Source organism: Homarus americanus, unplaced genomic scaffold, assembly GCF_018991925.1.
Source record: "Homarus americanus isolate GMGI-L3 unplaced genomic scaffold, GMGI_Hamer_2.0 scaffold1024, whole genome shotgun sequence".
In the NCBI taxonomy this organism is placed as follows: domain Eukaryota; kingdom Metazoa; phylum Arthropoda; class Malacostraca; order Decapoda; family Nephropidae; genus Homarus; species Homarus americanus.
Window position 1 is genome coordinate 3,167,298 of NW_024715228.1, and position 25,359 is coordinate 3,192,656.

General features: G+C 36.6%; 1 protein-coding gene across 1 annotated transcript; it reads right to left on the bottom strand.

Annotated features, from left to right (window-relative positions):
• Window positions 1–555: 555 nt before the first annotated feature.
• LOC121855959 (U1 small nuclear ribonucleoprotein 70 kDa-like) lies at window positions 556–24,010 on the bottom strand. Its single transcript, XM_042351180.1, has 10 exons — window positions 23,871–24,010; window positions 21,301–21,451; window positions 20,649–20,894; window positions 19,570–19,651; window positions 8,817–8,918; window positions 4,138–4,246; window positions 3,858–3,974; window positions 2,400–2,552; window positions 2,210–2,286; window positions 556–1,983 (listed from the first exon to the last, which is right to left on the bottom strand). The coding sequence occupies exons 2-10, from the start codon at window positions 21,442–21,444 to the stop codon at window positions 1,862–1,864; spliced, it is 1,152 nt and encodes a 383-aa protein (XP_042207114.1). The 5' UTR covers window positions 21,445–21,451; window positions 23,871–24,010; the 3' UTR covers window positions 556–1,861.
• Between the last annotated feature and the right edge of the window lie 1,349 nt (window positions 24,011–25,359).

Genomic DNA, 25,359 nt, shown 5'->3' on the forward strand with positions numbered 1-25,359 from the left:
GCACCGATTGTTTCTCAGTCAAAGAACCTAACAGTCTTTCCATATTTTCCAGCACATTACTGCAACTCTTAAGACAACCACATGGCACTCAAGAGGCATCAATGATTCTGTTCTAGCTTTAATTTTCTCAGCTCAGTTACCAATTGTTCACACTGTTGACAACACTAACCCCACAGCTCTGCAGATATAGTACTTCTTTTACCAGAGTCCAGTCACTGTAATATATCCAATTTCATTTCCATGGTGATGATCTTCCTCTTCATCCTTGATAACGTGAGCTGGTCAACTCAGAATTTTGCTTGTTAAATAGATTACAAGTTTGTGCATTGAATTTTCATACCCTTCTGTGCTTCAAACCAAATTCTCATTCACCATTTATATTTGTTCAGCAGGACCTTCCTGTATCACAAATTGTTGGTTAGTACCAGCCATGAATAAAGAGTTTAATTTTGGTCTAGACTGACAACCTGTAACCTTTGTGGGTAATGAGTTGCTTTGAGGGCATTAGCCATGGCATGGCATACCAGTACAGGATTCCATGAAGAAAACATTCGATTTTACTCGACACATTTTATTACACAAAATGAGTTCTTAAAAGCACACTTTTTAAGCGTATGTGCAGTAAGTGCTTAAAAACTCTTTTTAAGATACCTAAACATTTTATATCTTGTATTTTCTAAATTTGGAGTTTGAGTGCACTTCTTATTGCTTTCTAACTAACTGACATGAACTAAATTTATGCAATAGGACATAAGGTCCTTTAACATCAATTACATTCATGATAGAAGAAAATACACAGCACTGCAATACTCCACTAATTAATAAGAAGCTTACAATATTTCCAAGTACCAAATGCAGTTCTTCCTAAAACCAGAAACACAATTCCAACAGTTTTTTAAATATTTGTATTCAATTAACAGTTTGAATACTATCCTGTTGCCAATTAATGTAATTTATTGAAACAACTCTCAAGGAAATACTTAAAAAAACAGACTTGTGTGATATGATGGTTTATGAAAATTTAGTTTGTCAGTACAGTAATTATATAAATCAACAATGATGATTCTTTGTCAGCAAAACTGATTTACCACATCCTATCTTCACTGCCTGGTGGGGTTGGAAATGAAAGAAAAGCCACAGCATTGCATGTTAAATAAAAGTTCACATTTACATGAACCTAAGAGCAAACCAAAGTCAAGAATTTTGTATATATATATATATATATATATATATATATATATATACTGTATATATATTTGTACCGTCTTCTTCATTTGTATCAGCAGTCCTTACCATACATTACAAGTACAATAATTATGTAAAAATTTTGGCAACACATGATAGCCATCTTAATATGCCAAATTAAAAGTGTATATAACATTAATTTTCTAGCAATAGTCATTACTTAGCATAAGAAAAATTAAAATGCTTGTAGTACATGAACACTATATGTGTACATTGATACATAATACTGCCACATACACCTTGGTCATTTTATCCTGTTAAGAGTCAATTTACAAGTGTGGAACTAATACACCTGACTTCCTGGTAAGAAGAACAAAACTTATCTGTCCTAAAAATACAGTACTGTATACACCATTCATAAATGGCTGTTGTTCCCCCCACTTACCAGAAAATACTCTGACAAAAGAAAGTATAATCATTTGGCAGCAGGCTTTACTGCAGGTCATCATAATAATGCAAGAGGTCCATATAAGGATATTTTCTACTTGTAACTAGATCTTATGAGCATTCTCTCATCTGAATCTGAATCCTCTTCCAATATCTGAAATTCAAATAGTCCTACAGCCCACAAATTACTTAAGACTAGTACAACTAGCAATTTAAATAATTTCACAGACTAATAATCAATTTCATTATGTACCTCCTCCTCTTCCTCTTCATATTTAGTACCATTCTTAGCCCGTTCTTCTTCGTCTTTCATGGGGAAATTGTAATATGAGCTGCCATAATCAGGATAATCTGGAAATAATAATTATTTTTGTAGCATCCCTACTTGTACCACTTCCTATTGTTTTGTTCCTCATACTTTTGCCTTATGACTTACTGAAACATTTCTTCCATTCTGTAACAGCTCTATATAAGCAACCCAGCAACCCAAGCACATGCAGTGAATGGCATAAAAACATTCTTATTCTTTCTTTAAACATTCTTATCTACAAGAACTAGCATGAACTTCAATACTCACCATCCTCAGGTTCCTGCTTAATCTTGACACCATCTTCTCCCTCCTCTCCTGGACCACGCTCACGCCTATCACGATCCCTGATGAAAAAAAAATATGCCTGAACCCTAAAAAAAATTTCTAAGGGAATTATTCAATATGGGATGAAAAATCCAACTGAAAACAAAGTTCCAGGAATAGAGGTCTAGTTTACCTCTCTCTGCGGTGCTTCCTCTCACGCGACTTTGAACGGCGTTTACGGTCACGAGAGCGGGACCTATGACGCCGCTTTTCTCTATCTTCACCTTCCTCTGGTACCGTTCCTCCACGCTCACGAGACCGGGAGCGGCGGCGTTTACGATCTCGGCTAGAAGAAAAGTTACAAGTCATTAGTTTAGGATAAGAACAACCTTCAATGTTATGCACACAGTGAGTTAAATTCACTATAAAAAATACTTAACAGAATATTATTGGTTATTACAGTTACGTTCCAAATAACACAATAAGGCTGTTAAACTACTGCACAACTACATTACTCTCCTTAAAAGGAAACATTGGATGAAATTTAATTAATTTTTTCCAAATACTGAATTAGATTTATGCATTAAGCAGAGGTTCATGCTTCTTCAAGTGATGTAATGTGGCCTTAACAGTAGTTCCTCCCTAAACCACAGGGTTAAGTTCCAACACTCTATGGACTGTAAATTAACCGCATCTATGATAAAAATGTATTTTCATTCCAAGGCCAAAAATATTACCCAAAAATTCACTTAAAGCACCCAAATAATTGGCATTTTTCTAATCAAATGTAAACCTTACTACAAATGATGATAATAATAAACATAAATACGTGACAAAATAAACTACGCATTAACAAAAAGTCATCAAGAGAAGGCAAAGTCAGACTGGGCCGGGCAGGAAGAGAGGACAAGAGTACAAATGCCAGTTTTCATAAAATTATCCTTCATAATGACTTATCAGGACTGTCTAGAATCATTTATTCATAAAGTGGGACATTAATAAATCTAAAATTAATTGTTGGAGTGGAGCATCCCACAGCAGTCCACCACCTCACACCATCCAGGCAGCACTGAGGAACCCTGCACTGCCCACAAAACCCTTATAATGTCTATCATCACACCAATTATATCCAAATTATCACAAATCATGTAAATATATGTATCACCAAAGACAAATAAGATACAACTAAAACTAATAATTAAAAAACAAAAAAAAATGACACACATAAAGGTGAAAAAAAGTAGATATTAAAACATGCACAGCCAGATAGCACTGTGACAAGTGAAAAAGACCCCCCCCCATTCTTTCTTTGGTAACATGCTGGTCATGTGTGTTCCATGCAATAAGAAATAATCCTATCCATTGGAAGCACACAGTATTACATACAAGGTGTTGTGGGCTCAAAATGGAAAGTACTTATTTTTTTTATTACCCCAGACACAATTCAAATCAAGTTAAGGAAAAACTGCTTGGGACATTATAGTGTTCACACCTTAGGAACCTCCTTTCCCTACCCATCACTATAAATTCCCTTCATAGTGACAGAAAAATGATCCACTGCTACAAATATTAAACCCAGGTATTTGCATATCAAGTCACTCTGCTTGTGGCAGCTTTCTCAAGATGTACAAGAAACACCTAACAAACATACCTCCGGGACCTTCTGCGCCTCTCTCTTGGTTCACGTTCTCTTTCTCGACTGCGAGTGTGTCTTCTTTCACGCTCACGTTCACGATCACCACGATCAACTCTTTCCCGATCATTACTCCTGAAACGCAAGAACTTTAAGAACAAGAACTCCTCTCCTTGAAATTAATCTTTCCTTTCCAAACAACATCAGTTAGTTTCATTCATTAGTTTTCTCTGAATGCTGCATTTTAATCTAAAATTCAAAAAGGAATAGTAGGAAAAACTTTTGGTACAGTACTTACGCCATACGTTCCTCGTCTCGCCCACTGCCACGCCTACGGTCATCTTCACGACCAGAATGCTTGATGTTTACATCAGGTCCACCTCGACGAGTGCCTCCCAAACCCCCACCTGTATCAATCAATATGTTATATGTTCATTCATTGACTGTACTTGATATATTTTCTATTATTTAGTGATAATAAAGGAAAATTAACTCACTTTAAATTACTGTTCACACATTACATAAATGTTAAGAATTTTTTTACAGTAACTTAGTGATTACCCTGTACAGTATTCTATTTACTACTGTACCACAATAACTACTACTACAGTATGGCATATTGATACCAGAGCCCAAACAACAAAAATCCAAACAAACAATTAAGTAATCTTATGGAAGTTTAATTTTATACCCTCCTCTAGAACCTTTCAACTCCATCTTAAAGCTCTTCCCACTAGCTGCCAATATTGGTTCTTTAGGTTCACATTACCTTCATATTGCACAAAGCTTAATTGAGTCTAAGGTTGTTTTCTTGAACTAAGCTTGGGATGCATTCATAAATACTGTACTGTAGAATCACAATGCATTATTTTGCACTGCCCAGTAAAGTTTCAGCAACTGAATTTTATGTGGTTTTCTTATCTGCTTACATAAATTTATTTATTTCTATTGATTTATATGACTTCTCAATAAATTATAAATTATTTATGTAAACACTTGATCCAAAAATAACATGATAATGGCCACACCTCCAGCCTCTACAGGTGTCACCACGCACACTACCTCAACATCACCAAAACAATACTGTGGTCTTTGTAAGTTGGATACAGAAAATGTCGCAATGCAACGAATAAAAGTTATGACCCCTAAGCTACGTAGTGTGGCATGCTAGTGTGTCTGTGTCAAGGAGACAGTGAACAAGAGAAAGATAAATATGGGATAAAGCAGGGATGCCACCTCAGTCCCTCACCCCCCCCCTCCAATCCCCATGGGCCAGTTGCCACTAGTCCCATTTTCACTTCTTACGCTATAAGTTGTCACAAATGAGTGCGGGAAATTTGTAAATACAGTGACACCTCGGTTAACGTAATTTCGATTAACAAACTGCCTTCCATTAGGATCTTCAATTCGGTTAACGAAGTTCTTACGAACCGACCTCAACATGTTTTCGCGTGCACTGACCGGGCAACCAGCTTTAGTATCAGTCCGCCAATACATTAATCGGTTCTAGGGCTTAAATTCCTTACTATTTTAGTAAATATCAAGAAGTTTATACTATTCAATAATTTTAAAAGTTTAATATTCAATTTTTTTAGTCATTTTAACAATTATTGAACATAACTGAAGGTAAAGTGACTAGTTTAATGCGCGGCATCCAGCCTCTTAACACAGCAAACAGGAGTTAGTCTCTCTCTGTTTTCACTGGAGGTAACATCTTGCTTGAGACTCTCTTCAACTAAATGCTTTTTTCTGTGTTTCCAAGCAAATTATTGGTCATTTTGAAATATATTTTACATATTGACAATATATAATGCAGTGCAGTGTTGATTTAAAGAAAATAATCTTGAATTACACCAAGAGAGCTAAAATTTTATGGGTGAAATGGCGCCATGGGGTGACTTCTCTTCCACCCCAATGCCTTCTCTTTTTCCTTCTCCTCCACCCCCATTCTAAATCCCATCATCATCATCATCATCCAGGAGCCTTCTACATACACACCTCAAAGTAAGTGAACTTTTCTACCATTTTTGTTGAGTTTAGGAAATTTTCGGTGAGCTGGAACCAATTACCCAAAAACCCATAGAAACAATGGTTTCGGTTAACGAACGACCTTCTGGAACGGATTGAGTTCGTTAACGGAGGGGTCACTGTACAGCGATTTTAAAATGACGATGACGCCATAATGATGATGCCGTCGTGCCATTTTAAAACACAGGTGATGCTTAATGGGCTAAGGTCAGAAATTTCTGAAAATACAGCAGAAGACATATGACAAATTACAAATTGTGGAGTTTTTTTCTGTAATTGCCAATTTTACGGGACCTAATACAGGTTATATTTCAGGTAAACACATTTTCACCTTCAAAACAGAATTCAAAATATTTCCTAGTTAACATTGCTCTTTGTTAAAGCTTTTGTCTCTATTTATCATTTGAATTCTAACACAATTCTTTTCAACTTTAAGACAATATTTATAGCCACTCGTTATTGAAACAATCATGTGGTGATTTAGCTTGAAATTCAAGCTTGTTAAAACTCTGGACAACACAGTGGTTCTCCCTGCACTGTACACTGATACATATACACACACACACTAATTTAATGTGTGTGTGTGTGTGTTTGTTTGTTTGTTTACCACTGTTAAATGGTCTTGCAAAAACTATTGAATATTCGTGATAAGAATTTGCAGGGAAAATCCTTTTGCTGAAAATGAGACACCATAGAAGATGTGGTTTTTAAGCACTTAAAGTGACAGTCAAATGCACAAGAACCAAAAATAAAGAAGTAAATTAGAAACCTGTTCTTCATAATTGTGTCAAATTATTGTCAAGGGCAGCTTCAGTACACCTTCTCTACATCAAGTATCAGAATGGTTACAAAAAGAAACATCATGTAAAACCATTTACCAGTTCTAATTTCAATAAAATGTTTGTGTGACTTCATAGAAATATTCTAAACACAGTACTGAACATACATATGAATATTTACAGTGAGTTCACCTTACAGTTATAGTCTACGCTGTTTCAAGGCGAGTTATAATTGGTAAAAAGTATTTTGAAATAATGGAATTAGTGTTGAAGAAAAGTGGTGTCTTCAGGAAATTTGGGGGTTGTGGTCCCACATCTTACATATTTCCCAACAAAATCCATAAAACAATATAAGACGATTCAGTGTTGCCTGACACTTCAGTCCTACACCCGTGTTATATCGAGGTTCAGCTATACGGGTACTGTACTGTACATGAAAAAATAAATATATAATAGTTCAAAAGCTTTGCTTAGAACCATGCAACAGACATTGCTATCATCATTTTGCTCAGCCTGTCAGTGCTGCCTCTATCAGTATTTAGCATATCTCACATATATGTGTTCACCTCACTGTCTTAATCTTTTGTCTTATTTTTTATCCATAATTTCAGGAAAAACACCAGGATGTACAGTATATAAAAATGCATCACAAAATGTGCAGATAACCTAACCAACTGAACCATCCTTAAGAAGACACACCAGATAAGAGCTTCTACCAAACCCACCACTTTATCAACAACTCATTCATGAAGCATTTTATTCATTTCCCACAGCTGCCATATAGGAGGAGTAGGACTGTTAGGGTTGATGGCAGACAATGGTCAATAATGTGCAAGCTTATTGTATTTTTCTATGTCCATTCTCAGATATAATTATTCTTTTTATTCTCAAATAACACATTTATAATGTCAACAGTATCATTGTTTAGGCTATCATTAATTTACCCAATAAAGTCCTCGTACTGTACTGTTTATTGCTCACTGGGAAGATAGAGCACTGTGGTAAATGCATCTTTATAGTAACCATTTTATGAGCTTTTATAGAGCATCTAGAGTTCCATAAATGCTCAGCCTGTATTCAAACAGCCCCAAAACTGGAGAAAATATCTTATTCACATATCTCCTACTGTTGCTTCTATTATTTGTACCGTATTTCCCAGCTCTTATGACGCACCCTATGATTAGCAAGGTATATTTTGGAAAAAGAATTTTTGCAGATTTAATAGCCTACTGCACAGGTATGTCCAAGTCGCTGACTGTACTCGTATGCTGTCGTATCTCTCACTACCTTACCCAACTATCTCTTTATGGACCTATTATCAACCATTTGTTGGTATTATTATTTAAATTTACCTAATTTAGTACAAAAGGATATAATTATATAAGTACCTACGGTATACACATTACAAATACTTACCGGTACTGGACATGTTCACACCCTACTACCTGTGCATCACATCGGCTGACGTTTCAGAGGTATTGCCTTGGCATCATCACTACCACAGTTAATTATCACTGTATTGACCTAATGTCAAACTTCTGTTTGTATTATTTATTACCATTACCTAAATTTAGTACAAAATGGTATAATTATATTCTTATACACATTACATATGTATGGAACTGTCCTGCAGATGACGTGGGTGAGGCACCGCCACCATAAACAAAACACACGGCTTCCCACCGGTTACCATCAATACAGCACACTAATAAACTGCGGCAATAAATCTGGTATTCATAATACTTGTACCAGGATATATTTATTACAATATAAATGGTAACTGTAGGCTTACTTACATGTCTAGATTCGTGAGGGCTGATAAACTACTCTCTACAATTTGACCTTACGGTGTTGACGCCGAGTGATTTTTGGGGGCATTTTTCGGAGGGGGGTGGGGATGCATTTATGAGGAGGAAAATATGGCAATTACCGAAAAAATGGATATTATGCACATCCACCCACTCATAAAAGTCAGAAGGGTGAAGAGAGATGAAAATGAGACTTGGTGATTATGTCTAACTCTCACAATGTTTTAATACAGCAACATATTCTCCCTAATACACAGGACTGCGTGGAAGAATTATTTGAATCATCAGTTACAAAATACCTGTTTTCACCATCAAGTTTATCAATGCATGATATGACCATAAATAAAACAAAACAAACTCACCTAGCCTTCGAGACAGCCAGCCTTTGACCGTACGAGCACGTTCCACATCGACCAAAACGCGACGATTGTCAATCTTCTTGCCATCCGCATGTTTGTATGCCGCTGTCAAGGAAACCCTACATTAAAATCAAAATACTTTTCAGGCAATTAATAGACCTGCATAAAGGGCAGATATTCTCAAACAGAAACAAAAGAGACCACCAGTCCTGTGACCTTCGTCGCCGTTCCCCTCGTAGACGTAGCCATCACATTCTGGCTGCCAGGTGTAAACCCTGTAGTCACACTTGATACACTTGCCGACAACCAAGTTATCCACAAATGAAAATATTAACCTTTGATATGTAAACGTGTAAAAAATGTGTCTGGGGTACGGGTTGGGTATGAGTGTTTGGTCGAGGAGAAAGGTAGGGATCAGTCTCATGGTTGGGTTGTGTGAAGAAGGTTTCTCTCCAAAAGGTACATGGATTTGAAACAATACGCAAGCTTTCCACAGGAACCCAAAGCTATATTTTCAAGTTGAATCTGTAGTCATGATTTTGAAAACTCTTGAAACTGACTTTGTGATTTAGTCAACATTAACTATAAAGAAACTGTATTACCTGGGCATACCTTTAGTGATACAGTAAGCTAGGGCGCCCGGTAGCAGAGGTGAAGGTTGGGGGGGTTTCCCGTGATTTCCATCGAAGGGCGTTGGAATACTTACCCAACTTACCCATTATCAATTCATAATCAAATAAAAATAATTACAAGTTTTGACACTAAGACATTCAACTTTACTTTACAACTTTATGACAAAACAATAAAATACTAAGAGAATAACTTTCCAATGCAACAATCAATCAATCACCTAAACTGTAGTTTCACTCTTTACTACCTACCGACCATACCTACCACTCACTTACCCAAACGCCTGTACTGTATGCTGACATGAACACCATCCCACCCCAATCACTTACCCAAATGCTTGTGTTGAGTATGAACACCAACCTACCCCACTCACTTACCTAAATGTTTGTGTAGAATATGAACACCTCTCCACCCCACTCACTTACTCAAATGTCTGTGTCGGGTATATGAACACCATCCCACCCCATTCACTTACCCAAATGCTTGTGTTGAGTATGAACACCAACCTACCCCACTCACTTACCTAAATGTTTGTGTTGCACCAACCCACCCAGCTCGCTCACTTACCCATATGACTGTGCGTACAGTGAATGTAAACAACCCTTCCTACCCTGTTTATACAAAACTCAATATGGAGAACATGTATATTTTCTTCTCTTTCCCAATTCTTCTAGGATTAGCCCAAATCTTTTCATGAGTTGAAATGCAAACTAAATTGAATAAATAAATTAGCAGCTAATTTTGATAAATGACTTTTCCCAATATTGATAATAAAAAACAAATAATAATAAATAAATAAAGCCTAACCCATTAGTCCCACCAAAATACTAAAAAAAATAAAAAAATAAAAATTAAAGGGACTAAAATTCAAATACCACTGCTATGCAATGGAATTCATCATGCATCATCTTCTAGGAGCATCACCCAGCACAAAATGAATCACAGTTTCATCAGATGTCATGAAATTTACACGAGCCATGACAACCCAAGACATTCTATGATTGCTCTTGTGTCAACCTATAACTTACCGACACACATGTGACACCAACATCACCTCCCTCACCTCAACCTTCCACTCACGGCAGAACTGGTTACAAATACTAGCCACTCACTACTGCATTTGATTATGTGTACTGAAGTGACTGACAAAGAGACACAGTATAAATGAGCATTTGTTTACTCAAATAAACAAAACTTTGTAAATTCTAATAATAATAATACGAATACTGTACATTCAAATGCCATGAATCTTTATAGTGGAAGAATGAAAAAAATAATAAATAAAACGCCAAAGTTTGAAAGCTATAAGAGAAAGTGCTCCAATCATGTCCTCCATCCTATCATTATTTACCTTGAATCTCTAACTATACTGTATATGTATGTAACTGTCCCAAGGGTCTTGTGAAACCCAACAATGAATCCTTCAACTGCAGCCCAAGAAGGAATATACATGTTCCTTCACTACATACAACCCAGGAGCACATAGCTAGTATCATGCTTGGAAGAGCAGCAAAGTACTGTACCTCTCTTCATCTACTTTATAGTTTGACATAAGAGAACCTACTCAGGCTTATTTGACCATTGACTCCTCCTTCAATGTAATCAGTTTCACAGGAAAAGGAAATCACCCGCAGATATATTATGCATTCCCAGCTATAGCTGATATAGAAGAATTGAAAAAAAATTATATAAAAGTTGACTTCTGAGAAATCACATTAGCAAGTCCCCGATCAATCAACAAGAAATTAGTATGCAAGTCAGTAAGATTTTCAACATGCCAGCAGGCCTAAAATGCCACTATATTTGTTTTGGAAATTTTTTGCCTGTGCAGAGGCTGGTCGAAGCCTTGGTGACAATAAGGGTCAATCTGCCTGCTCCTGTGTTGGGCTTACCACACATACAAACCTAGAGCCGTGAGCGCTCATAGGTCGCGTGAGCATACAAGCCAGCACGGAAGATCGGCTGTACAGGGTGAACGAAACAAAATGCATTAGTGTGGGGCCTCGAAACAGCAAAGACATCATAACAATATAAAAGAAAAAAGTTGTAGAGCTGGAAAAGTTGCCTTATAAAATAGTAATAAGATAAAAGAGTCCTCTCTCAGCTCGTTGACACCTGAATTTATGGTTACCTGTTGAACGTGAAGAACATCAGTAACTAGTACAGTACGGAAATTCAAGGAGTCTGCAGTGGACAATAACACTTATATAGCTCAAGTGACACAAAGTATTCTGGAAATTTTGAAAAATCACTTGATATTCAATTCATACTGAGTTTTATGAAAAGTTTTGTACAATTATTAATGTGAACAACAACAACAGGCACTGATGAAACAGATACATCAAAATAAATAAATCAACCAGTCATTATATCAAGTTATTCAATACTTAAACCAAAATAAAAAAAATCAATAAAAAATCTTAAAACCAAGAATCAATTTACATCCCCTTAACCCTTCCCTCTAGCATTATGTGACAGATGCATTCACACTCTCAATGATAACCTTAAGTCAGAGTAATTACCTAATAAATACTAATAAAAAAAAAATTTTAACTGATGCACCAAAGGACATAATGACATGGGTGCTCCTTCGTTCACACAACCCTATACTATGCAGATCTTGTTGCCAAGGCCACACCCTACATCGACGTTCCAGTTGACTATCTGCATAGTACAGGTTACCCGAATGAAGTTTTAAATAGATAGAAAACATACATGTCAAAATTTTTAGAGAAAAGACCTGTAAGTTTTTAGAAAATAAAATAGTTAATTCAACAAATGTAAAGCCATATGACTTTCACTTTAACTCTGCTATCATAAGTCTCACATTACTACAGTATTTGAATCAAGTAATTGTTTATCCTGAATTCTACAAAACTTATCAGATGAAGCCAATGATTTTATTTTGACTATGAAAACTTTAACTGCATATAAAAGAGAATACAGAGCTAAGCTTACATAAGGAAAAAGTCACCATGAACCACTGCGCTTGTTTGGTAATAAAATGAAACGGTGTACAAGAATATGACATACAGTACTGTACATACATAATAAACATTACTTTCAAACCCATTAATATCCTTCCCTATAATTAAAACTGGCTTTATTCAGTGTAAACGAAGTACAACACTAATATGCCAAGAGAAAGTTATGATGTATAATAAAGAGATAAGAGCAATACTGTATTCTAATTCAATCAAGTGATGAGCATTTTATGTCTACATCTACAGTCACAGGAAAATCTTTAATTCCAGGGCCACATGCAAAGTTTTCTTTAAATCTAATGGTAACTAAGGATGCATTCATTCATACTTTCATTTCTCCCTTTGAATCAAATCTACAGTAGGGCTCCTCAAATTCACATGTAGCCGTAAGTACAGTATGTTGTCTAGTGTAGATACTTCACTTACGGTGTCTTTTCTCGAACCTGTGAAGCTGTCATATTCTAACTGACATATCCACACTGTTCTGTTTACTGACTGTGTATTCTTAAGATTTGTCCCTGTTTTCACACCCAACTACACATAAACCTCTTAAGTTAGAGTAGAGCCTCTCTAGTTTGCTAATACTGTACTGTACTCTAGTTAAGTTTGTATCAGCTTCACACGTTCCTCTCCTATTATAAAAAAAAGTAATTTACTACTTAACACATTAATAAAATCCTATCTAGAGGAAAAATGTAGCTAAAACCAGTAAGGAGAAGCTAAATGAAAACTTAAGACAACCTCCATTAGCTTAGACCCTAACTGAGTGGCGCTCAAGCCTTGCCATAGCAACGCAGCCCAGCTGGGACGCTGCCTCTGCTGACCCTTAGCAATGGGGCTCCGACAATCTGCTTCCCACTCTCGCACACAAAGAAATGTTTATTCCTTTTATGTTTTTGACCTTAGGAGTTACTTCTATTATGTTATGTATAAAGGATTGTGTGCACACATAACAGTATTAAACAAATAAAAAAAATAAAAATAAAAACCCCAAAACTACGAGTTGAAAAATAACCACAACACAGCTCACACCTCAGCCCGGTGGGAGAAGATTAGGGGGATGTGGCCACTCCAGCTGACTCCCAAAATTCACATAAGTGGGGGAAACCTTCATTAAATGAAGAAGTATTAATTTAGGAAATTCATGTAAGCGAATTTTTGCATCCCGAATGTTCGTATAGTGAGGGATATCTGTACAAGAACTCTGTGCTGAGTACAATGTTCTCATTTTTCATTCCTTCGTGGAGCGGAGGAAAAACAAGCAAACAACTATTAGCATCATATACGGCTGAAAGATTTTCAAGGTAATGTAATGCCTACAGGTAACTCTTGCAGGACCAAGATATATGCTATCATCTAATATGAACCACAGTACAGTACTTAAAAATGTTAACTGTAAAACTTTGTACAGAAACACTAAAATAACAATTCACTCATGAAACACTGGAAGATTTAAAAAATGGATTTATCAAATTTTTAGATAACTGTTGGGATTAATAAATGGCTAACATGTTCCCAACAGATATGAAGTACAAGTGGGTCCCATAGGCATAACTGCCTCTTAGGAACTGGATACAACAGAGTGTAGGCAATACTCGGTACACAAGGAGGAAAAGTGGCTGGCACTGCATTAGATCACCTTCACCTCCTAGACTTTGTAAAGGAGGCAAGTGCTATATCCACTCAGCAACAGCACTCCATAAGAATGCCGTGATGGAGGATAGATGAAGAGAAGAAAAGTACAAATTTGGCTGCCACATTTCATCGACAATTACTGTATATACCCCCTAAGACCTTTTCAATCGAGTCAAATACAGTAGGTACATTCAGTATGTAGACATCTTCACACCTTGTACCTGTACAGTACAGTACAGTTTGGGATCTTAAGAGTCAGTGGCATAGTACCTTTTATTGAACAAGTGATAATTAGTCATGTTTATGGTCTCTGGCTCCCAAACAAAAGTACTGTACATACCTCTTTGATGTTCAGTAGAAACAATGTTACCATATTTAATACAATTTCCATTTCTAACTTTACATCATTTGGTATTTTAGGGTTAATGGTTCCTTTTATGTTTATGATAAGGAGTTTATGGCCTTTAGGTATAAACAAAAGCACTGTTCATATTTGATATTTTGGTTTCAAGGCCCCCCTAAGCTCCATAGTACCTATCTTAAAATTCACCAAACGGTCGTCCTTAGCGGTGTGGAAACTAGAGAGGTTCTATTACACCTTCCAGTACATCCCCTTAACACTAAAGACACGATGTACAGAGAAACTAAATACAGTACAGTACCTTCACAACCTCACCACACCATGGGCCACACAATACAATCCCTCAGGTACTACAGAAACACCACTTGCATAAACTTGCAAATGAAAAATGATGACTTTAATTGGATCATGATCTACAGTATTTCAGTACCAAGCTTATTAGGGATCTTGGATAGGTGAGTCTACTCAATTTTTTATAAAACCTAACAACTCTTTCAGTTATAATGTCCATATGAAGGATAAGCCTCACACAAAGCAGCACATGATTTGATAATGTCTCGCATACAAAATTTGGATATACAGTACAGCACTGTAACTAAAATCACACACGAGTCCCCCCCCTTACAAAACGACAATTAAATTATGTTTTTGAATGACCCCCCCCCCCCTAAAATTAATAAGAAATCTGATTTTATTGGAAAGGAAAATATAAATAATCTGCGAAGCTACTCTGCCAGAATGAGGGGGTAACCTGTGTTCTGAAGCAGCAACAGCATTCAGTCACAACAGTGTAAACTGCTACAATAAGCCCTTAGTTATATATGAGGGTGTATCCCTAAAGCAGTCGGGTAATTGTAGTCATAGAACAGTAACCCCATTAATCCTTTGTCAACAGTGATGGGGAATATTAATACTGTAATAATAAAACATTTTAATTTTACCATAAACTCCTGCTTACACCACCAAATTCCTGGCATCAGGAAAATAAAGAAATAATTACTCCAATCTCAAGTGAGGCCTTGTAAAAGCTGCCCAACCACCACTAGTACATTCTTCATCAAATTTAAGGGCATCAATTTCCTCCTTGGTGGGGCACCACACATGAGAAGAGGCAGTACAGTACAGTACATGTAAATCTTAACTCGTCCACGGTCCTTCCATTACTATTAGGCAAGAAGCCTACACCACCTCAGGGCAGTTGTCAGAAGTCCCCCACAAAGATGCTCAACGAGTACAAAACATATTGAACTTCTGTTGTTGTTCATAAGAAATTTAATATAAAAATATGGCTGCAACTCACTAACTGTTTTGTTATTACCCGGCACCATTAGTTTTAGTTCATACTGTTGAAACATAATGTAACTGTTATTCACCTTAATTTCCTTTGATAATTTTGTAACAATTCAACAATCGAACTTGAGTTGTTTAGATTCTAGGTAGACAGTTACAAAAAGAAAGAAAATTAAAAAAAAAAACATTGTAAGATTTAAATTAAATGGAATCTCACTGGGCAGCACAACTCATCAGTTGAGAGAGAGAAACACACCCTTGTTCCTATACAAAGTATAACAACAATGATGTGGCTCACCACACTCTTACCTTTGATATAATGATGATTTAGTTGCAGCCAAAGTGAGTGAATGAATACAAAACAGATGCTATTAATTGGTACAAACAAAGCTTACATGTTATCACCGTCTTATAATTTGTGAGCGATGACCTTACGAAACTCCGGCCCAATGAAAACGCTCCTTTCAACGACAAGTGAGAGTTGATAGCACTAACGAGGAAGCCATCGCCACTTCAAATATTATTTTCTAGATATCCTCTGCTAAGCTATGGCAGCATGCCTAATATACAGAGAAATACGGTATATAGCAACAATTGCTGGATATGTTCTAATAGTGTGACAGTCTGTACAGCCAAGGTTAGGTACAGTAATGGGAACACAGTTGTAAAGATTTAGGACACCTTTGACACCATTAATTACAACAATTTTCATCTCCATACATATACTAATTCTCACATCTATAAATTTCAATCATGAATATACTTTGAACGACCAGTATAACTGCTGTGTTTTTACCAGTCACATCACCTATAACTTCTGCAGTCAGCTCCCGAGACAACTGATCAAACTTAAGTAAAAATTGATGAAATTCTACTTCCTGAAAAGTAAACAATATTAAGGAAAATAATCACAACAATAATGAAGTACTGTAAGATATCTCAGTAATGGAATTCAGTAGCTGCTGTATCAAGGAAACCTCTCATAACTGCAATTATTTATGTGTTCAGTTATTTATATGGAAATATTCAAGAACTTAGGAACAGTTTTTACCATCCCGTGTCCCTGATAATTACATTAAAATGCCAGAAACAACATTATTTACCAAACTAACAGCAATTTCAGCTTGAAAACACACGAGGTCTGTCCAAAAAGAAACCAAACTTTTTAAATAGCACGCCAATGAGCCGGCGTAGCGTGCTCGCGACGGGAGCACTGTGTAGCGGTGACCTTGACCTTTAGTCTAACACTAGCCACGCCAAGTCAATTAGTCAGCAAGCTACACGTGCTAGAGTGAACGTGTGTTAAGTGCACTTGGTGATTTGTTGCAAGTTGAATAGTGAAGGATCTTGAAGAGCAACGTGTTTGTGTGAAATTCTGTTTCAAATTGGGAAACCTTTTAAGGAGATTTTTCAAACGTTAACAGGCTTATGGGGAGGATTGTTTGGGCCGTACACAATGTCACGTGTGGTACCAGCATTTCAAAAGGGGAAGAACATCCACCGAAGACGATCACAAATCTGGAGGTCAAGAGTCGCTCAAATGTGGAAGTGATGTTGATCGTCATTTTTGATTGGAGGGGCGTCGTTCATCATGAGTTTGTTCCACGTGGTCAAACAGTCAATAAAGAGTTTTACTTGGAGGCCCTGAAGCGTTTGAGGGAGGCAGTGCAAAGGAAGAGGCCTGAGGTGTGGACAAGACCTGGATGCTGCACCATGACAATGCACCTGCTCACGTGTTGCTCCTTATCCATGACTTTTTGGCGAAGCACGAGACGACTATCGTCCCCCAGCCGCCCTACTCTCCGGATTTCGCCCGTGGACTTTTTTTGGTTCCCAAATTTGAAATCCACCCTGAAAGGTCGCCTATTTCAAGCGATAGAAGAAAATTCGCTACGAGACCTGCACACTATCCCTCAAAACGCGTTCCAGAACTGGAAAAAACATTGGGAGCGGTGAATCAACAGTGGAGGGGAGTACTTTGACAAGTCTGATGAAGTTATAAGTAAAGCAATAAATTTGTTTTTTTAAAAAGTTCAGCTTCATTTTTGGACAGACCTCGTATATATGACTGTTGCTGTCTCCAACAATCTTTAACTGGAGACAAAAGTTTGAGCATTCTCCTTGTACAATGATACAGCACTTTATTGCCGATGGTAAGATAGACGATATGTTAACAATATCCACTTTGTTGGTGGTGGCGGTGTTACTGGTATTGTTGGTAGCTGAAAGTGTAACTGGTGAAAATATTAGCTTTTTGAAACACAAGCAGATTTTTGGCGGCAGCGTTGATTGCTTCAGAAACCCGTACTGACCAGAATAAGAACCAATTTACGTAGCAATTTACACTGATCTGACACAAGCATTCTAACTTGGGACGTATATTGCCCTCACTTAGCGTCTGCTCCCATCACCTCAGTCTCCCCCTCTTCCTCCAACTGGCTAACTCTACAGTATACTCTTTAATAGTACAAATCTCACTCCCCATCCTTGCAGCACATGTCCCTTACACCTCAGCAAAAACTGATCTACTCAGCCCAAAATTTGTTCCACTTTCACGTCTCCTTTCTATAATGACACTCAATTCTCTGCATCCTATTTATCTCACACATTACTTTCAAGCACCACTACAAATAAATTCCTCGCTCTTGCACCAAAGTCCATGTTTCACTCTCATCTAAAACTACCAGCTCAATAACTCCCGCCCACCCACAGTTTTGTCTCCTTTCGTGTGGTTTTATTTATTATTATATTTTCTTTCTACTGAGGTCCAATTCATCCTTCCACGTGTTGATACATTCGTTCCAAGATATATGCAACAACTCCATTCATTTTATCACATTTAGGCAAATATCAATTTCTTCCAGCCTATCTACTCGACTTAATTTACCTTTAACATATCAACAGCTATTTCATCCAATCCTGGTGCTTTGCCTATCATGAGCTTATCCATTGCCAGGGTATATTGTTTACTTTAAACAGTCAATTCATTTGTTCTCTTGGTATTCTCACACTTGCCACCACCCTCTAGAACAGCCTCAGCTTCTCTTTAAAACTTTGTGACAGCCTTTTCCATTTTTCTTTTGTTATTCACCTTATTTTCATTCATTCCTGATTCTCTATACATCTCCACACACTTTTCTGCCTTTCCGTAACTAATTCTTATATTGCAATCCCCCATCAGTATCACTTTATCCCCCACACTAAATCTTTCAATGCAGTTACAGTACAGTATTCAGGTTGTCCCAAAAGCTCTCTCTTTCCTCCTTGTTTGTCTCGTTCCCTGGTGCATGTGTGTTTATGATCTACTTTTTATCCACTAGTATCTTTAAATATGATCCATTATATATTTTGGAACGGATCATCTTATATTCCGTTAAGCAACTCCACATTTCCCAACTCAAGAGAACCATCATTTTTTTCACTCTTACTGACTTTCATAACTTTCTCCTTTCACTTTTCCCAAACTCACATCTCCTTTGTTTTGTACAAATTCATGAGATCCAGAATTCCTTTCATTCATCATGACTTATTTTATTATTCCCAGTTAATGCAAAATTTGAGGAGGTCAACTGTAGATATATGTACAGTACTTTAAAAAGAATGCTCTGCCCTTCAAAACAACATGTGTCTTGGTGGTGACAAGTCACATGTATGAAGTCCACAACTGTACAATAATTTGAAGAACTTCAAACAACCACATCATACTGATACCCTTAATAACAACCCAGGAAGTATGAATTATTAAATAATAATACAGGAAGAAACAATTATCACAATTAAGAACAATAGACACTGTCATTCACTGTATATTTTTTTACAGTGCACCAGTGTGCACCGCAGGTTGTTGGGTACTCACAGTGCATGTCTCGCTCATGTTCATATTCAATAAATGCATATCCCCGAGGTTTTCCGGTTTTGATGTTGTGAACCATAACAATCTGAAAATAATAAAAAAAATTAACAATAATATACTACATGCAACTTCCACAATCTGAAAACAAATAAGAAATGTTTGCCCAACCTTAATACATTCAGCAGTTAACTGAACATTATATCAAGCCTTGACCAAACTAGCATTTTCACATACCGTACTACACTCAAAAATGTACTTCCCATCAACACCTTAAGACTTATTTGAATAAATCATCATCCATATCCTAAAATGCCTTTCCTTTTATACATCACTTAAGTAACTTAAGACTTTCCATACACATTATACACACGGCCTATTTTGCATGACAAAACACCATCCTCTGAAATCTATGCAGATTTGAAGTCAAATGTATGACCATGAAATATATTGTTACACAAACTTTTGGGTGGCCATGACTCAACTCTTTCACTTCAGTTCTCAAAGACTGTATATGAAAACCTCTTGAAACCAGATTCTGCCTCAACCCAGACAGTACAGTACAGTATAGAGAAGTCCAAGCAGTCTCTTAGGTCTGGAACTAAGATCATATTACTGGAAAAAGCCAAAATGCATTGGTGCAAACTATGCAGACGATTGTGTAATGTGACACTGAAAGATATAAGAAGGCAGCTAAGTATTGAGAGTACTGACAAAGTTTTGTAGAGGTAAGCTGAGGTGATTCTTGCATGTGGAGAGAAAAAACAAGATCAACTGTGGACAGAAGGAGTGCCAGGAGCAGCCCAACAATGAAATGGGGAGAGGTTACAAGAAATGACATTTAAGACTTGAGAAACTGCAAGAAACTGTTCAATATAAAAAGCTGCCATTTTAAGCAAGTGTGGAAAATGGTTATAACACGTTGATAATCCCTCAAATTTCAAAAAAAATTTATGTATAATATTTCTCATGTTATTAAATATAAATAACTGACTATAAGAGTATAACATAAGGAAGCTCTCCCACACTTCTTGCAGGTGAGCTAAATACAAGTTTCCAAACAGAAATAAACACACAAGTCTAACCTTTTTAATGGGTCCATATATTTCAAACTCTCTTCTTAGCTTCGACTCTGAAGTATCATAATTAATACGAGAAACAAAGAGAGTTTTATATGGGTCTCCAGTTGCTGCTTCGCTATTGTGAGGATCCCAAAGAGCAATTTCTTGTTCCAGTTTGTACTGCATTTGTTCTGCTTTCTCCCTACGCTTACGCTCGAGGCGCTCCTCGCGGGTCTCCACTCGTGTGGGAGGAGGAGTGTCTTTAGGATCCTGTTAATAAAAAAAAAAAATAAATTCATTAAAATACTCTAGTGTCACAGTTAAAAAAATAGTGAGGAAGGATAAAAATCAATCAAACATATAAGGTGACAAGAAATGAACACAAGTGGTGATACAACACACACTCACTCACCCTCCATCCAATGTAATGTACCTGACATTTTTTTTTGTTAACCTCACCTCTGGTACTGTGCAGGCACACTCAAGTTTAAGGTAATGAAAGTAGACAACTGCCAATAAAAAAAATTAACTAGTGCCATAAATTGTAATTTAAACAAATTTGCTAAATAAAAGGTTTTTGCAAAACTAGTGAAGATAAATGGAAGAAATAACCAAATCCTGCATATGATTAAACTTTATACTGTATGAGTCTAGTAAGTTCTGGATGATACTTTACCTCAAATCTCTGTATCAACAATGCCAAGCCAGAGTATCCATCTGTCCTCTTCTCCCATGTCAACTTGTCAACTGGTGGAAGATATGGAATGGGATCTCTTGGTGCAAACAGCGCCAGTAAATTTGGCGGTAGATACTGCGTCATTTTGAGGCTGAAACAAATATAACTTCATTCAATTAGAAACGTTAAAAGTAATCCAAAAATACAATACAATATTAATGGTGCCAGGAATCACAAAACAGTATTGTACAGTCAGTCAAGATCCAGTGACCCCAACCTGTGTCTCGGACTCTCGGTTTTACCTGGCAATACTTGGTAAAGTACGGCTGTATGTATCTCTTACTTAAGGCAAGTTTCTTACACACTAGGGGTTAGGTTAGTCTTTTTTTTTTTTTTTTTAGGTTTTTACATTGTTTGACCTTCCACTTTTTTTTCTTCAATATATCTACTGCTCATTTCTGATGGCAATGAAGGTCACATTTGTATTTAACACGATGATTTACACTATGAAAACCCATTTTCAAAAGTCATTAGGTGGTGGCAACTACTAAATATTTACCAAGTGGGAATTTTTTTAGTCACAAGTGTCAAGTGTGTTCCAGTTAAGTCTGATAAGGGAGGTTCTTTAGGGGGCATGATCCATCTCCTTCCTTATAGGCACTCATGACTATGGGACCCAATTTCCCTCTACTTCAAAGTCCTTCCCATATGGCATCACAAAAATTGTGACCAAGTCCCAGGTTGCTCATCTGACTTTCAGCCTCATTTACACACAATTTCATAGTCTCAGTTGTTTCTCTTACTATTGACAACACAACATACATACTATATTGTTTCTCACTCTTGATTTAACTTTTCGTTTTTTATTTATTTATGATTATTATTATTTTGTTATTAATTTTATTAAGTGTTGTAATTATATTCCCCCCCCCCCCGAAGTGGGTCAGAGACCTGTGCCCGGGTGGTCTGATCCTGTGTATAAAAATAAAAATAAAAATGTGCCTTTACTTGTTGTGGGGAAGGTGGGCATATCTCCTTAACTGCTCATTTCTGATAAAACTGAAGATTAGATTCAAGTGAAACACCATCAAACACACCAGAAAAACCTATTTTAGATCGTATAATTCTATGGCTGTACTATGCCAAATTTTTACCCAGTGGCCCACCATAGGTGGTGCTAAATGTAATACTGACAAAGTAACATCACACTTTGAGGGGAGAAGTCCAAGAATTTTCTCTAAGTGTTTGGAAGGGTCACTTTATAGTACAGTAGTGCACCGTTCTTTCTTTGGGTATTAGAAATGTGTATAAAAAAAAAGGTCAATTTTTATTTATGCACCGGTCTTTGTTTGGATATTAAAAACATGTTTTTCCTATGATATTTGATGGGTTTTGAACAAATTTGATATTTATTTCTGCCGGAAATTGCTAGTTTTTTTTTTTTGATTGGGGGAGAAAACGAATTATCTAACCTGACCTAACCCCTGGCCGGGGGCAGACCCCCGGTAGGCCTAGCTTAAACTAACCTAAATGTCTCGGTAGTTTAAAACTTTGGGGCGCGTCATGTCTGAAAGTACAATTCCTTAGTTAGAAGTGGAAGGTCCAGGGATACAAAAATTGGATAGAATAATCGTCTTCTCGTAAAACTCAGCAATAAACTTAAAATAATCGTAGGAGCACAATAACAACCAACCTCCACCACGACCATTGTGAGACTGGTCAATGAAATTACCCAGGCTGCTTGCTTTGAAAAAAAAAATCAAATGATTGGTCGAAAAAATTTTGCATGATGATATCGATACATCATTGGTCACGACTGGATGACATCAGTCAATATTGTGCATGCGTGATGCACAGATAACATCTCCTCAAGGTAAATAAGACATGAAGACAACTGTGACCGAGTGAATTTTATAATATTGAAAAATAAATATCTCGGTTACCCTTAATTTCCGGCTGACATAACATGGAAGCAAAAGGTCTTAGAATTGTCTAAACATTACAAAATACATATTAAAATATTAATAACAGCGAGAGAAAGACCGTTGCATGAAGAAAATTTCACCCCAAAACATAGAAAATCACCAAATAACAACCAAACCTAACCTAATCAGGGGGATCCATGAGGGAGGAGCCCCCTGATTAGGTTAGGTTTGGTAGAACGGTGCACTTATATAAAAAGACCTTTAGAAGTTTGGAACCTACATCAGATTAGATATAACGTCATGTAGACCATACATACATAAACTATAAGAGTACATATTATTACCCCTCTTGCCTGTAGCTACAAATCATGTTACAATTAAATGTCAATGGAAATAAACTTAAAATATTTTCGTTGGGTATCTATGGCTAATTTATCTTTCTGTTTCTCATTATTTATAAGCCTAAACTGCTTACGTGTATACAAAACCACTGTGACCCTGAATGACGGGTTTTACTAAATAAATACCAAACAATTCTTCCACATCAAGAGGCTTGTCATCTTCTTTCTCAGTCTTCGATATATCACCAACATACAGCATTCCCTTACTCTCATTATAATAAATACAACCATGAGAAAACTTTACCTTGTTTACACACTTTACGAAGACATAAATATGAGATGAATTAATATATTGGCGAGGTAATCCGTGGCGGCGCCCAACACACTGACCGCGCCGAGGATCACAACAACATGGCCGACAGCATCATCCTCGTGAAGTAAATAATATACATGATTATTCAGTATTGCTGGAGATATTCAAATGACTATCTCTGCTCCTATGTTTAAACTATATTTCATATCTAAGTAAATAGGGTGGAAACGATGGACCAAGGTTCACAATTAGTAATAAGTATATAAACTACCTATAATAATAATTTACTACATAAAAGTACATAATGTAAAGTTGTAAACAAATTATTGTAAATAAAACTAAACTATTGATTGTTTTTCCTATCTTTACAGAATGCATAATACATAATAAGATTGTAATCAACAAATTAAACTATTTTAAATACTGTTCTATTACTTAACGTGGTATTCAGCTAACTGTTGTATCCACAAATAAAAGTTAACGTGTAAATGTCAAACCTACAGCTATGTTATTTCTTAAGTTTATTCTAGTCAGTAATTACACTAACCCATCACCAATAAAACAAAATATGAGATACGACTTTCTAATGTATTATGATAAACGAATTAAGACATAGTTAAGCCTCAATATTACTATTATTATACTTATATAAGAAAATAAGGAGTCTGCAATAGGCCGGTTGGCCTGTGCATGACATCTCCTGTCGAGAGTTACTACCACTCTCTATCGTCCTTGAATCAATCTAGCCTCCTTTTAAAAAATTTCCAGCATTCCAGCACTTACTACAAAGTTGCTAAGCTTGTCCCACTCGTCCACCACCTCATTTGTGAACCAGTTCCTTCCTAAACCTAAACTTATCCAACTTAAATCCTATCCTGCTCGGATATAAGAACTTTATCTATATCTCCTCTATTGATTCATTTCTCTCACTTAAATACTTCTATCATATCTCCCGCACTCGTCGTCTTTCTAGGGAATGCAAGTTTAGTTTTTTTAACCTATCCTGATATGGAAGGTTTCTAAGTCCCGGAATCATTTTTGTCATTCTTCGCTGCACCGACTCTAGTGAATTTATATCCATTCTATAATAGGGGCACCAGAACTGAACAGCATAATCGAGGTGCGGCCTGACTAGTTCAAGATATAGTTGCAATAAGACCTCTGCACTCTTATTACTTACACTTCTAGATATAAAACCTAATACACTGTACTCTGTTTGCCTTATTTCGAACATTAACGCACTGTTTTCTAGGCCGTAGGTCCGGGCTTACAAGTACCCCTAGGTCTCTTTCACAAGTCGACTTCTCTAGGTTGATGTTGTTAAGGCTGTATACATTGACAGTATTTGTTTTTCCAATATTAAGTACGCTGCACTTGCTGATGACGAATTTCATTTGCCATTTTCTGACCACTCCTGTAGTTTATTTAAATCCTCCTGTAGTGCATTTGCATCCTGCCCTGAATTAATCTGCCGCCCTAT

Bases quoted from the DNA above. Each gene is read 5' to 3' on its own strand.
- LOC121855959 (XM_042351180.1), bottom strand. From the start codon at position 21,444: ATGACGCAGTATCTACCGCCAAATTTACTGGCGCTGTTTGCACCAAGA. The intron at 4,247-8,816 runs GTGAGTTTGTTT...TGATTGATACAG, and splicing joins CTGGCTGTCTCGAAGGCTAG to GTGGGGGTTTGGGAGGCACT. The intron at 1,984-2,209 runs GTGAGTATTGAA...TATTATTTCCAG, and splicing joins TAAGCAGGAACCTGAGGATG to ATTATCCTGATTATGGCAGC.